Raw genomic sequence first — 15,556 nt, 5'->3', positions numbered from 1 at the left:
CAGTTTAAAAATTGTCTTCGTAAATTAAAGATACAAGTTACCCTTTTGAATAATTAAGTAAAACTTGTTATCAACATAAAAATTAGGTTAGGTCCAATATTGATGTTTTTAAACATGAGGACCAATTAGACACTATTTTTTAAAACAAAAATTAGTTTACAATTTTTAATTAAGTTAAGAGACTCTACAATTTAGCCTAACAATTAAGTAGAATATTCTGATTTCAATTAAAATGTGTACAAAGATAATAGACCATTTTGTTGACTTGTTGTTCTACTTCATTAAGTTTGCATGTTATTAAATCCTAATCTAGAAGAAAAAGCTGGAAACTATGAGAACACAGTTCAATACTGAAATGTGGAGGGAACATGAAAGCATCTACTAAGCAGATAATAATAAAACATAATAATGTATGATTGTGACCTTCCAAGTAAAATACCTCAATTAAGTATGGAGTATACCAACAAAGTACATTTTGTGAAATTCACAAAACTAGTTCAATCAATGTTTATGCATTAACATAATAATTTCGATATGGTTTGAAATAAAATTGGAAAAACAACCTATAACTTTTGGATAACAACTGAATTGGCTATACCAGCTTGCTCTATAGTCTGGTCCAAATCAGTAAGTTGTTTGGGAGGAAAGCCCATTGTCTGCAGTTGGTAACTTCTTACCCCACCAGTTCTTGATGCATCAATGAAAGCTCTAACATCTCTGATTGTATGGCGGTGATTAAAGCGAGAAACCATTCTTGTACCATCAGCTAACCTTAGCTGGATTGATGTCACTGGTTGGGACTCATCTACAACTAGACCCATTGTTGGCATCGGAACAGTAAATGAGGAAGCACTAGCAGCAGTTTGAATAGGCTCACTGGCAGCTTCACCACTGGAGCTACTGTCACCTAAAGTTCTTCCAACCCCGCGAAAAGCAGTATTCCTTGGCTTCACCGGTTCCTAGATATATGTTGCCAAAAATATATAAGTCAAAAAGAAAATATAGAAATATAGAAATAAAACACAAACTCAAGGCTGATGAAAGAAAACAAGAGACATACCGGGTAGTTTTCATCACGCCTAGTGAGGTTGAGATGGACAGCAGTTTGCCGATCAGCTGGTTCAAGCTCTTTGGGACATTCAGACTTCTTTATGCTCTGCATTGAGGTAAATTAATGAGAAGCCTATAATACTTCCAACAAGAAAATGATAGAATCCCAATACCAAAGCTCGTCATGGGAGCGATGTTTATCCCTCCCTACCTAATGTAAGAGGCTCCAACAAAAAAGATACCTAATGATTCTCTATTTGAGCTCTCCTTTTCTTATATCTTCTCTCCCAACCAATTGGTCACATCAGCAATTCCCTCGACCATTCTTGGGCAGCTTAGGTCCAAAACCAGTGTCCTATCTTTAACTACCACTCAAAGAACAACCTTGTTTTCAAGATTGAAATTAGTAATTACACAATGAAGGAGTTATTCTGGAAGTTATAAGAAAGATTTTACAGCTGATAGCGTGTTCACAAGATTGTCCAATTCCAGCTCCACATGTGTTGAGTTAGCAAGTACAGCTTACTTAATAAAATTCCCTTTGGTTTTGAGCACTCTTTTTTGTGCCCTCAAAAACAGGGGTTGGGTGCAGAAATAATGAGATAGTTAATTTGTTGGGCTAGGTATCCGTATTGGCCTATTATGTCCAGAAGTATACCCACAAACTGACTGTTACCATGTGTAGCTTGGAACCTCCAGAAACTAGCTCTTAGAGGATCTCATAGATCCGACTCAACAGGTAAAATCCCGAGTCAAGAGAAAAATTGTATTATTGACTGACAGAGAAAAAAGCTGCAAAAGAGAACCCTACTGTAACCCCAAAACACAGTTCCTAAGCAAAGAGACTATTTGCTCTCTTCCCAACCGCTTAAGGTTTCTTAAAAAACAATATACCCCTCACACTTGTCCTCCTCCCTCCACTTTCCTTATAGCTATGTTAATTAACTGGCCATATCAGCAATTATTCTCTAACTTCTCTATTCAACCTAGTTGTCGGGATTATAGCTAAACCCTATCCTATTAGAAGTTGGCAACAACGTCAATAACATCCACAAGTTGCAAATGATGAGAGCAAGCAATAGTTTTCAATAAATTTAAAAGATGTCAAGACAAATGTTAAAATTTACAAAATATATGAATAAAAAAATTAATAACAAATTTGATAACAAGTTAAGATACCTCAAGGAATGATGCATTTTGCGGGTCTTCCAACCTCCGCAAAGGACCATCGTTGACAGAAAACCCATTCCTCCAAAAAGTGACCACATGTGTAATTGACTCTACTGGCTGAGGAGCAGATGGCACTGCCTCTCCGGAAAGCAATCTGGCTGTTCCAGTAAAACTTCTTGACCTTGAAGAATTTTCAGTAGGAGGATCAACAGCTACTTGTCTAGCCTGATCAAAAATATCATCCACAGTATGGCCACCTCTAGTAGGATCTTGGACAAGCATACCACTGCAACAATTAAAACAATGGTACATTAAAACTGCTTCTAGCTTATTGAAACTTGTCAATTATATCTAACGACTGAAACATAACTAACCTATATGATGAGCTTCTAACCCGTTGAAACTTGCTAATTATATCTAATGAAACTAAGCTATATGATGAGCTTCGAACTCATTGAAACTTGTCAATCATATCAAATGAAACTAAGCTCTAGGATGAACTTCTAACTCATTGAAACTGTCAATTAAAATAACTTTTACAATGCCTCACTAACCATGTTAAATAATAGAGCTTATACTAACACAGATACAATAACTAATTTAAACTTATATTTCAACATTTGTTTGATAAATGAATATGATTTAAAAAAGTTTAACCAAACTAATCTACCTATATTCTACTAGCATGTGAGGTTTGGCTTTTTTAAGAGCCAAAAGCAACTCTAGATTTGTTGAATTGATTCTGGAGTGATTTTAAGAGTGATTTTGAGGTGTTTGGTTCTTCTAAAGTAGAATTGATTCTACCACCATAATTGATTCTACTTGAAACTACAATTTGCAGCTTCTCTGAGTTTAAACGTGATATTTACTCTGAAAGTTATTGTTCAACTCTGTTTTACATAAATGTATCCAAATATAAATGAACTCGGCCAAACTCAATTATGTTAATATCAATTCTACAGAACTCAATTCTGTCAAAATCAATTATGTCAAAATCAATCCAAACACACACTACAATGAGAAGGGAAAACATTAGGGTTTGTTTGGGATAAAGATTTATGAGGATTAGGTCAATATTTTATATGATCACAAAAATTGTCACTAGCTCATTCAATTTAAGAAACAGTTTATAGCTAGCTAAATATAGAAATGAAAAACAAACCCGCCCCAAACACACCTTAAGATTTAGATATAAACGCACAAACAACGGCAAAGACGTAAATGGAAACACAATTTCACAAAACCTAAACCCTAGTTTCGCAATTACGAAATCCAATTACGCAATGCTCTATCCTGATAAAAGAAAATCGTCATCGTTACCTCTTCTGACCACCAGCATAATACTCCTGCGGCTCATCCGATTCCGAACCAGACCCCGAATCTTGCTCACCTTTCACATCTCTCAGAGTCCGAATCCCACTCTGCCGACTTCCCGACGCTTTCTTTCCAAGAGACCTTCTAGATCGGAGTACACGAGTCGGCGGCGGCGACTGCGACCGAGACGGAGATTCAGAAGGTTGAAAATCAGGCGAAAGAGATTCATTAGGCGAAACGGTGTTCCCAGTATTGTCGTTTATAGGGATATTCGGAATGGCAGCATTGTCGTTGTCTAAGAACGTCGAAACGGCGGCGTCTAGGTCGAAATTGTGACTCTCGAGGAAGAAGAGAGCTTCTTGTTGAGTGGAGGAAGTGATTTCGATGAATGAGTTGATGAGTGCGGCGGCGTTAGCGTCGGAATTGGGATTCTCACTCTCCATATCTTTGCGACTTCTCTTCCCTTTCGATTTCATTTTTCTTTGTTAGCAAACCTTATAGTATATACTCTCTCTCTCTCACTCAGTTGCGAGTTTTCGTCGGGAAATTAGGCCCACCATGGACAGGTGTTTTATTTATATATGCAGGGGAGAGTAGTAGTCTCCATTCACACGTCACATTAATTAGGGTAATATAAATTTAGAAATATTTGTTTTTAAAGGAAGTCTAATTTCTTAAAATTTAAAATATTATATTTTTTAATTAACGTTGTTGGTTTTCAAATTTTATCAATTTATTTATATAAATAAGTAGTAGGATGTTGTGAGGAAATATGAAGAGATATTATTGTTAAAAGTTAATTAATACTACATTAACTAAGTATCATTAAGTATATTAAAATCTAAATGAATAAATAAAAACAACAAATCAATCATAAAAAACAAAAAATCACAAAAAAAAAATTCAAATATAGTTGACTTGTAATCGAATGCTATTTTGTGAAAATTTCTTAGATTGTATTAGATTTTAGTTTGATTTTTCAAAATCAAACTAAATTACATTTCTATATTTTAATATTTATATATATATATATATATATATATATATATATAGTTAATTTATTTTCTTTAATATTATTTATTTATTTGATTAAATTTATTTATTTATTTCAATCATAATTAATTATTCTTATTTATAATATTTTTAATATGTTATATATGGTACATATTACATCGAATTTATATTTATAATGATTTATAATGTTTTTTTATAATTTTAATACAAAACCATATATTATAATCTAGATATTCAAAACTAAGAATAAATTTAAGGAAGATCAGATTGAATTTTCTAAATCAATAATATAAAAATCGAAACGAATCACAAATAAATTTATCTTTAAATCAGATAAATTTTATCTCAAAATAAGCGCACTACAAACACTTAGTAATGATCATAGACCAGTTTGATTCGCTGTTGAGAGAATCTGATAATTAAACCGATTAAAAATTTATGGGTTCATTTGGATTGAATTTTTAAATTTTTTAGATAAAGTTCAACCTGAACTGAAAGATAACGAAGTGATTTGAGTTGTATTAATTAGGTAGATTAAAAAAATACAAAAATATTTAAATTAATTACTTATTTAAGAAAAATAATTTTCCATAATAATATAAGAAAATATAGTATGAATATTGTTCAATTATAAATATTAGGTTAACAATTTTCTTCACAACAGATTCAAAAATATATAATATAAAGACTTTTAACTATTTCAATTAACCGATTTTACCACTATAGAAAATTAGTTTTCTCACCCGTCGAAAAATTTAAAATATAGATATTCTAGATAAAATATGAGATCCATTTTAAGATATACAATATGTGATAAGTTGTAGGAACCATTTGAGTTCCTATGGAGTTTATCTTTAGAGTAAAACTTGAATGGATTGCTTTAAAGTGATGCTCTAATTAGTTGACTATTGCTTGAACATTTTTATGCCGAGCCTAGCAGAGGGAAGAGGCTAGTCAATAGTTAAAACACATTCTAGCCTATAAAAAATAATGTTCTCCAATTTTAGTTCTTGAATGCAGTTGACATTCCCCACATTGGGCTAAATGTATGTATGAACAAATGAATTTCGTCTAAAAAAACTGATTCCTGTTACCAAAGTGTTGTAGTTGATGAATAACCTGGGGCACTATGTGCTTACACATGGCCAATAATGAATTCCAATGACTACACTATCCTCATGTATTTGCAACTGGTGACTTGATGTCCTCTTTGTTGCAAGTATGTGACAGTAGCAAATAAAATTCCTGTCATATATACATTGTTCAAAGATCAGTTGATGTGGATTCCTGATGTGGAAAAACCTGAAAAAGTAGAACATTGATTAAGTATTAATGTGTATACAATCCATATAGGTGTCACCAAATTTGTAAGGAACACGGACACCAGTCAAAAGAATCAAACCTTATTTCCAACCTCAGCACACATATGTGCATAAACCATCCACCTTGAAGATGCATACGAACCAAATAATTTCATCAACATTGCCAAGTAAATCTTTGGCATTGTCATTCACTTGTATCCATGTTTTGAAATGGAGTAATCTATAATGACTGCAGATCTATTTCATAGCTACAGATGCTGAGACAGACGCTGCCTCAGTTATTAGGCAAATAGGTTGACAAGCCTGGAGGCAAGCACCTATATCAAATGGAAGTAACTTAGAACCATCAAAAATAAGATTAACACCAGGAAGGATTGCTTCTTTACTATCATTTTCTTCTGCTTCAGTTTTCATTGTATCCGCTTGAGTTGCTTCTTTAACATCTGCTGTGGCAGCTACATCGGCTGGAGTTAACTCGTATGATCTGCATGCACCATTCATCAGACTTGAGTTAAAAAGGAAATCAAAACAATGAGCCTTCTGTTTTATGTTTTGTTAATATAGTGCTAATAGAATTTTATGTAATGAATCTTCAAGTATATTGAATTAATAGAAGTTCGATAACAAACCTAAGAACACTGCCGTCAAAGCTCAACACTTCAGTTTGGCAGCGCTGTCGATTAGCAAGTTTTAACCTCTGATGGACACTTGATGCCCATGAAATAGGACAAGAAGGATCTAGAAGTGGATTCAACTTTCCACTAGCTTGGTTCTTAAGCTTCCCAAAAGTCTCCTTTGCTTGCTGTTTCTGGTAAAGAAGCTTTCCGGTGAAACCTGTTGATTGGTACTCAGCACTAATGTCATATAACTTCTTCCTTAAGTTTTGCATTGCATCATGGTGTTCTGAAAATGAGCCAGATTGGAGCATCTCCGATGAAATTATCCTTCTACATATATTACTGCACAAGGTTGGACTAAACAGTGGCATCCCAAATTCCAAACTCAACGGAACCCATTCGTACTTTACTTCAGAAGATAACTGATCTGATTCTTTTCCAATAAATAATCTCAAAACTCGAATATAACCAACTGTCCACAGTTCCATCTTGTCGGACAAATTCATCAACAGAGAATTCAGCTTCGAATTTTCCTCTTCACAAAGTCCTAACTCTTCTCCTACTGAAGCAATAGTCCCATCTGCGTTCTTTAACGGTAAAGGGATATCCAAAGTAGCTGTTTTGCCAGATTTATTAAGATCGTACTTACTGAGAGGCAGCACCAATACCGCAGAATGTTTAAGAAGTGAATTTAAACAATGCAAGAGTATACTTCCCTTTATTAATTTTCCTTCAAATTTCCTTCCTAGCCCTCCTACTGTGGTACTGTCCCAGGACCATATAAGGGCTTTCTCACAACCAGCCAATGGAGCAGGAAGCAAGCGCATACACTGTCCTTTCATTAGAACAACTGACAGAGGCCCACTAGCTGCAGTTGAATACAAAACCAATTTCATCCAAGGACTCATAGAAGAATATGTGGGAGGACCGAAATGAACTGGACCTGTGGGTCTAGGAAGAATTGAGGAATGGGAAAGAGGCACTATGGACACAAGTATATCGTAGTCACGAAGAAACAATCGGTTAAGAGTTGCTGGTGCAAGAGAAGCCAGGCTTTCAGACCGGAGAATGTCTACACGATATTTCTTTTTCTGTTGCATTTCTGTTTCAACATCTGACCCTTCAACTTCTACTACTATATCATTATTATGGAAATTTGTGTCTGACTTATCGACTTGCTGAATGTGATTACTGCCATCTTCCAAAGTAACAGAATGGTCTCCATCATCCATACTACTAGAAAGTTCTGAGTGAACAGAAGCCTCTACTACATTCTTCTCTGATTCAAAATTTTCTAAATCATCAGTATTTATTACAGTTTCTCCATCACTAGAGTTTCTTGATCTGTCAGCCAAAGAGGTTTCAGGCTCAGCTATCACAGAACTTGACTTATCATTGACTGAGGTAGTTGTACCCAGTTTATTTATATCTCCCTCTTCTTTTTGGTCGGCAGGCATTCCACCTGAATGCAGACATTCTAACACACAACGCAGACTATACGCATGATTTGCAAATTCCTGTAGTTCTCCTTCAAATGTTGTACCCTCCAGGGTGCTAAGATCCTTGCAAAGATCAGCAATGCTGGCATGACCCAATTTTCCCGCTTCGTATAGTGTAACGGCATGAGTTTTCAGGCCTGACAAAGTTCAATAAAGTAGTATGATCTTGATCAAAGATGCAAACCAAACTCAATCAAAGGAAAAATATTGAACCGAGTCAAGCAGGGTTGACTCGCTACAAGGGAAATAGCTCTCCTACTGCCTATTTTTTTCCCATTCAAAAGACTTCACTGCGATAGTGTTCAAGAGAAACCAATCTCTTTACCATTTCAGCTAACAGAGGTAATAGATCTGCATTTTACTTTAGCAACTAGAATATCCAAAAAAACAAGTAGGGGAAAATAGAAACCTACATAGATTTATTAGCCCAACACATGGTTATTAAAATTGAGTTTCTACCTTGAATTTTCTTGTAAGATACTTGCATTATATATTACAAGACATGCCCTAGCTGACAGTCCCATCATATCTTGTAAGATACCTTGAATGTTGGTACTTAGAAGCTTGAAAACATTAACTTGCACTAAAAACTATCTAGGGCAGAATTAAATTTTAGAGCTAGAAACATCTGCATGAGATGTGACTGATAATGGTAGCTTACTTGTACAAATTAATAATAGACCACGAGCAACCTTAATATGGATTACTCATAACTTTCTATGTCAGCACCAAAAATAATTCAAAAACATAATTCTGAAAACTATACTACATGAACATAAGCTTCAAGACAGGAGCAAAAGATATAAACCTGGTGAAACAGATCCCATCATAAGATAGGATGTAATATTAGCATCAACTATTAAAGCAACGCGAGTAAAGGCAGAACGAGGACCATAGTTTCCTGAAGCTGAAACATCTCCTTGCTGAGTGGAGTCATTGTCAATAAACATATTCTCAGAGCCCTGACTAGCAACAGAAGCATCTTCGTCACTGAATATACTTCTTCTAGGAGATATATTTATACCGGAGTTTCCAATAATAGATTCGGGATCAATAATTTTTGTAGCCCATCCCAAACGACACACAAAAGAAGCAGCAGCTAGTAACTGTGACAATTCAGCCTGTAGGGTTGTTGCCAACTCACTAACAGTTGCATTTTCATTTGAGACTACAAAAACTGCATACAACAGCCTGAAAGCAAAGATCAATAATTACTCGAACTATATGGAAATATATACTTTGAACGAAAAATGATGTAAACACAAACTGAAACAACTACTTTACTCTTCAATAGGATCTTCATAAGACTGCTCCCTATTGGAAACAAAGCCTTCAAGCCTGGAAACTGAGACACCATAAATACAAATATTATTGATATTACTTAAGAGACACAGCTTTTGAAAATGATGTTTTGCATGTTATATGTCTATATCTTTCACTACTTTTCATGTTTATGTATTCACTTATGATTTTGTAACAGAATAAGACCATGAATATTAAATTTTTAAAAATTCTTTGGTCAGTAATTCTACTTTTATTATATCAAGTTATGAGTCCATAAGATATCAACTACGGAAATCATAAATTAACCAACATCGGGAAAAATAAATAAATTCCGTTCACAAGAACTGCAACATAATGGAAAGTGCACCGTAAAAAATATATTTAATAGTTATTATTTTAAGAAGGTTCTTAGTAGAAGAGGGCCAATTTGGATTAATATCTGATGGGCAACACTATATAGATTCACTCCATTCACTCCGGCCAAATCTCAGTCATTGGATTAATCTACAACCGAAACCTGAGAGTGTTGATCTCTTAGCCGTCAGATTAACTCAACAGCTGAGATTTCACAGGAGAGACAAGAGTGGCTGAACAAGATCTAGCTGCAAAGGAAACAAGTTCCATGTCTTTCTTTATACCCAATAGGTACCTGCACCCATTAACTGAATCTTAAATAAATAAAATATACTATCTGTATTCAAGTAGCTATTGAATTATTTTGGATATATTTCAATCATTTAAGGTCAATGCATTCTTGTAAATAAATGAAACTAATTTAGAAATGTTTGTTATTGTGCAGTTATGCTTCCATAAGCAGAACTGTATGGTTTCAATTTTGGGGAACCAATATGGTCAATCCAGTTGGTCAGTTGCCTCAATTTAGATCAAAACACAACTGATCCTACCCTGCTTATTTAAATTATGAAGCTTCAGACAAAAACTCAGGAATTATACTTTTGATATAGAAGTTATGAAAGTAAAACTTATTAAGCTAACATATATAGAACAAACCATAGGCAGAATAAACCTTTAAACCGGTCATCAGGATTTATCGGAACTTCGAAATAGACCAGTCCTCGTCTGCAAAGACCCCTTACGATATCAGGATCAAACATGACAAATGAATTTGCTTCCTCATTACAGACTTTGTCTACTACGGCCGTTTCCTCATTTGATAGCTTCTATTAAAGATGAGAAGAAATAAACAACAACGTAAGAGAAGACAATTGCTAGCATTTCTCTAAATGTTATTTTTCACTGCCAATGAACCATTAATTTAGTAAATCCTCCTCTATCTAATAAGGGTGAAAGACATACCCCACCTTAAATTCCTCCAAGGTAAAGTTCACAAGACAAACTCCCCACCAGGGTTCAACTGGAAAATCCACAGGTTGAGTAGGCAAAAGCTCTTTTGCTATTGACTTGTTAAGTTTCCACATTATTTTCTGGATATTCCCAAAAGAACATTGACAGGTGAGTTAAGAATAATATAAGTTGTAAGCGTACTTTGAGCATAATGGTATATTTGAGATGGGTTGACTATATTATGCAAAACCAAATCATTATCCAGAACAAGGGGCAGCAAATTGCTGAATTCATAAACACAAATTGCCGAGCATAATGGTTGGAAAAGAAGAAAAATGAGGAAATCACCTATTTTATAGTAATGTCATTGAGAATATATAATGCAAGCATATATGTCTGTCTTGCTAGGATCCTGAACATAACTGATCCCTTCTATACATGGACTTTAATGGCATGTCAGCTTATACAAAGATTCATTGAATTTTCCTTTTTACCAATTGAATAGAAGCCTAGAACGTAAGATGGAAACAAGGATTGCTACAGGTAAATATTCATAGAATAACATAGATACAATTCAAGTATTAAGTTTACTTTTATGTGAAACCTACAGTAGTATTATCAAATATCGGCCATGCAGATTGTGTGGGCAGATTTTTGGACAATCGCCATGCCAATTTGTGAAGGATGGCGGCGCCATGGTGTTTTATGGAAGCACCATATGGCAGATTTTTGGCTTTCCGCCGCCATTGTCCACTGTCGATAACATTGACCTAAAGGAAAAATCTGTGCAGTACCTTAGATCTGCACTTATTCATTATATCAATAAATTCATTTCTCCCGATTCCTGTAAGTCTTAAAGCATCTGCAGCGCTAAAATTTGGGATGCTGTCATAAGGTTGTTCTGCAAATAATCAAAACAAGCAGGAAATTGGCCAGTTTCTACTCGAACAAACATTTAGTATGATATGAAGTTAATCAATGAAGAAATATGAAGTCCAATAAATCATGCACATATAATTATGTAGTAACAAGAATTGAAAGATCATATCAAACCAAAGTGACATTTTAGTATCTTGTGCATTCATTCATGTACTTTTTAGAATGACTTGTTTTCTTAATCTATTCTCCTAAAAAATGACATGTTAATATTAATTTCTTTTCTTTTAAATTCAAGTTGCCTATTTTGTATATCATATCTATAATTTAAATAATTTCCTCTTTCAATCTAGATTTTCTATAATCCATCAAAATCAATTATACATGCCCCATTTTTTACATTTTTCTCTTGAATATTTTTTTCTTTCATTCTATGTTTTTTAGTTTTCACTTGAATTGATGGAGGAATACTTTCTGGTATAATTTAAATAAAAAACATAGTGGCACGAGTGTAACACTACAGAGATGCCAAACAAGCAAGCAACTGCAATTGAAGTAGATATCTTTTTCTCAAGCTTCTATTATACTAGCAAGCATTCCTCCAAAATAATGTCAATGTTAATGTTAACTTCTTTTCTATTAGTAAATTTTAAATTCAAATTCCCTATTTCATGCTATATTTAACAAAAGTTAGGCACAATCTTCATGCATGGAGTGAACTCTGTTGGAATTCCAACAAGCAAGTAACATAGTTACCATTTTTCATTACTTCAAAAAGCATATCACGGTAATATCTGAAAGGTGATAGTCTCATTACACGACAAACATAACCCACCAGATGATAAGGAAATATCTGCAAGTGACGCCAAGGATATTAAATTCAGATGTACAACTGAAAAAGCAAAACAGAGAGCACTGGCTAAAATATGGAAAGTACTGGTTATATCTGGAGTTCTTAAATACTAAGTACAAGAAATAACAGTTTTTTTCTCTCTTATAAAATAAAACTACAAGGTAATTTGATCAAATTAGTTACCAAAAATGATCTTAGAGCTAAAGAAATCAAGATATCTTACAATTACAATTACAACATTCACAATTTTGATTTTCGAAGCATAATAAAAATTTCAAATCCCTCCACAAAATTCTATCATATCTTTCTGATTTTGTAAGAACAAAGGCATATAAAGATCTGTATATTTGATATAGAAGTTTAAATTTCAGGAATCAAACAGAGTACCGGACATTCTGAAAAGCACATACAGCTAGATTCTTCCGCAAGTACCGCATCATATTTTCATAATACTCGCTTTCTTTACAAAATTTACGAGCGAAACAACTGTTCCATTGAAGTCTCTTCTTTACGCAGTATTCAATTATCCTGCATAAAATACCCGTCGCCAGCAATAGAGAAGGTGGTATCAAAATTATGAATTTACCAATGAAAAAAGACATGAAATTCAAGAAATTGTCTCATGAGCCCTAAAATGAATGAAGTGTACCACCTTACGGAAACCTAATAAAAAGAAGTAAAAACACCCAGATATGATAATCAGCTCTCAAAATCAGAACTTCTGCTTATTATATTTATTTTCTAGTTAAAGGCAATCCTGCCTATGTTAGCTTTGCTAAATATAGCCAGTCCCAAGCCCAAATAAAGGGAGAGAATTGCGTTCGACTATCAACATAAAACTTTGTCAAATCTCTATGGTATGGATCAACTACGAATTATGGCGAAAGTTGATCCATGTAGCTGATCCCACTTAGTGGGATAAGGCTTTTTTTTTCCGTTGTATTTTCTAGTTAGAAACACTACATACAGCCATTGAAAATCAAAAGCTTCCTGGTTCCTGTGCAAATTTATACTATTATATACTATTATACCCTTGAAACATATGCTTCTTTCTAAAGCAAACTATCGAGCTCATGAAAATCTTCACTAATCTCCCTGATAGTTTCATGATGAAGAATTTTCTTTCTAAACCAGATATTAAGTAGTAGTAGTAGCAGAAGTAGGAAGATTTAACTTTGGGTAAATATTGTAGAAATCAGTATGATAATGCAAGTTCTTCTTCTTTGAAAAGGATGCATTATAATAAGAGTTATAGAAGTACAATAATTTATCTCTAAATTCTTTCTTTGAACTTCAATAATGAAAAACCTTACCCAAAAAGGGCATGGGTGTAACAATGCAGAGATGCACAACAAGCAACTGCAATGCTCTCTTGATTCCAAAGTTTTTAAATTATAGGGGCACAACACTCCACTACTTAGGTCTCAGCAGTTCTTAATTTATCATTGACTCTAAATAATGTTGTTTTCAGTGGAAAAAACTAAAGAGCAAAGTGACAAATTTTAACTCTTTCAACGGTCATAAGCAATGTAGTGAAGCTAGATATCTTAAGTAGGAACGGCCGGCTTGTGAAAGATCGTAAAACTTGGATAGTTAGCATAAGCGTAAGATCATACCAAAGTAAAAAATGGCAATTTCATACATAATACACCAAAACTTGAAAATCGTAATACAAGTCCCAAAAAAAAAAGGTCCAACCCTTTTTTTATGGTCTTGCTTTAAAAAGTTCGATCCTGCCACCGGCAACGAAAACGGTCTTTCATTGATCGTAGCACTCGCAGGCATCGTAAGCACGTAAGATCTTACAATAAAACACTGGATCTTGCACTTCATAAGTACAATGTTGGATAAACTACTTATTTAATCGCCTATCTATAAGTGTTTTCGTTAACAAAGAGAAAATGTGGCAAACCATTTTCATAGAATTTTTTAATTAATTTTATAAGCTATCATGTCGAACTTTTTGAAATAGGTTAAAACAGCTTATGAACATGTCATAAGATGTTTTCCTAAGCTCCCACAAAACACTTACACAACTATTGTTATAAAATAAGTTGAAATAAATTGTAAATAAGCTCTTCTAGGTTAAGAAGAGCTTATTTAAGCTAAATTAATGATTAAAGTACTTATAACCACGTTGAATTACTTAGTTGTAATTAAATGGGATAAGATTGTCCCGTTAAGTCAGCGGGGTTGATAATTGTGCAATGACATCAGTTGCATGTAACAATGAAATATGAGAGGGAGATTATTTTTGGTACCTTGTGATCCATTCTTCCTTGGAAGGAACCGTTTGTTGAAGTCGCCTGGGAAGATTCTCCCATGGGCATTCATCCTTAATCGCTTTTTCCAACAACAGTTCCTCCACCGTCACCTCAGCACGCTGCATTTTTCACCACACATTAAACAACACTACACTTTCTGCAAAAACAAAACAATATTACGTGATTAATCAAGAAAATGATTGCCGATAGCTCAATTTCGGAATCCATAAAGGAATTAGCATCGATCAATGAGATTCAACGTGATTAACATCGAGATCGAAGCGACGGTGAGAGTGAGAATGTGGATGAATGAAAGAACCTGATGTGTGGCGAGAGTGTTGAATTCAGCTTCATGATTTGGAAATTGGAAATCGGGATGGAATCTAACAGACGCAGAGTTTGTTTGTTCTTGCGATCTCAACTCAACAGAAAGCTCCTAGTTGCATGGCATTTGGGTGAATTCAGTGTAACAAAAATTTAATAAATACAGTAAAAAAAAAACCATTTCATGCATGGAAATTAAACTCTTTTATGTAATTTAATTTAATTCATCTTCAAAATTTTAGATTACTCCAATTTGGGATTTTATTCTTCTCTTTAATCACTATTCAACACTTCTTTTGGCTCAACACTTTTTTTACGGGCACTATTCAATAAATAAAATGTGTAACCAATATATAGACAAAACTATTTTAAATTTTAAATTTAAAACTACATAGCATTTTTTTAATTTTTTTTGGGTTAATAGTAATTCACCCCTATTAGCGAATTTTGCTTTTTCCCTCCCTACCTTTTGGCAACGGTTTTTTCAAAAAAACCGTTGTCAAAACTTGCGTTTGGCAACGGTGGGGGTAAACCGAAACACGCTCATATTACAGGGATAAATTACTATTAACCTTTTTTTTTTTAGTTTTACATGAGATGTTAAATAGTTGGTCAATAGTATTATTGTTATGATATAATTGTGAATTGAAAGTTCCACGTTATT

At 34.0% G+C, this 15,556-nt stretch overlaps 2 protein-coding genes across 3 annotated transcripts; both read right to left on the bottom strand.

The window, feature by feature from the left end:
* Positions 1-413: 413 nt before the first annotated feature.
* On the bottom strand, positions 414-4,085 carry LOC131616009 (plant UBX domain-containing protein 4-like). Its single transcript, XM_058887221.1, has 4 exons — positions 3,541-4,085; positions 2,230-2,506; positions 1,061-1,156; positions 414-959 (listed from the first exon to the last, which is right to left on the bottom strand). The coding sequence occupies exons 1-4, from the start codon at positions 4,008-4,010 to the stop codon at positions 564-566; spliced, it is 1,239 nt and encodes a 412-aa protein (XP_058743204.1). The 5' UTR covers positions 4,011-4,085; the 3' UTR covers positions 414-563.
* A 1,213-nt stretch (positions 4,086-5,298) lies between these two features.
* LOC131616008 (uncharacterized) lies at positions 5,299-15,028 on the bottom strand. 2 transcript variants are annotated; one of them, XM_058887219.1, is made up of 12 exons: positions 14,888-15,028; positions 14,566-14,725; positions 12,715-12,832; positions 12,208-12,304; positions 11,370-11,476; positions 10,593-10,715; positions 10,298-10,451; positions 9,271-9,331; positions 8,795-9,177; positions 6,500-8,123; positions 5,951-6,354; positions 5,299-5,850 (listed from the first exon to the last, which is right to left on the bottom strand). In XM_058887219.1, the coding sequence occupies exons 2-11, from the start codon at positions 14,691-14,693 to the stop codon at positions 6,108-6,110; spliced, it is 3,042 nt and encodes a 1,013-aa protein (XP_058743202.1). In that variant the 5' UTR covers positions 14,694-14,725; positions 14,888-15,028; the 3' UTR covers positions 5,299-5,850; positions 5,951-6,107. The 2 variants fall into 2 exon arrangements, with proteins under 2 accessions (XP_058743202.1, XP_058743203.1); XM_058887220.1 differs by lacking the exon at positions 14,888-15,028 and having other exon boundaries at positions 12,692-12,832; positions 14,566-14,594.
* Between the last annotated feature and the right edge of the window lie 528 nt (positions 15,029-15,556).

Source organism: Vicia villosa, linkage group LG7 (genome assembly GCF_029867415.1).
Source record: "Vicia villosa cultivar HV-30 ecotype Madison, WI linkage group LG7, Vvil1.0, whole genome shotgun sequence".
Taxonomy (NCBI): Eukaryota; Viridiplantae; Streptophyta; class Magnoliopsida; order Fabales; family Fabaceae; genus Vicia; species Vicia villosa.
Note: the sequence above shows the minus strand (reverse complement) of the source record. Positions and strands in the feature narration are given on the sequence as shown.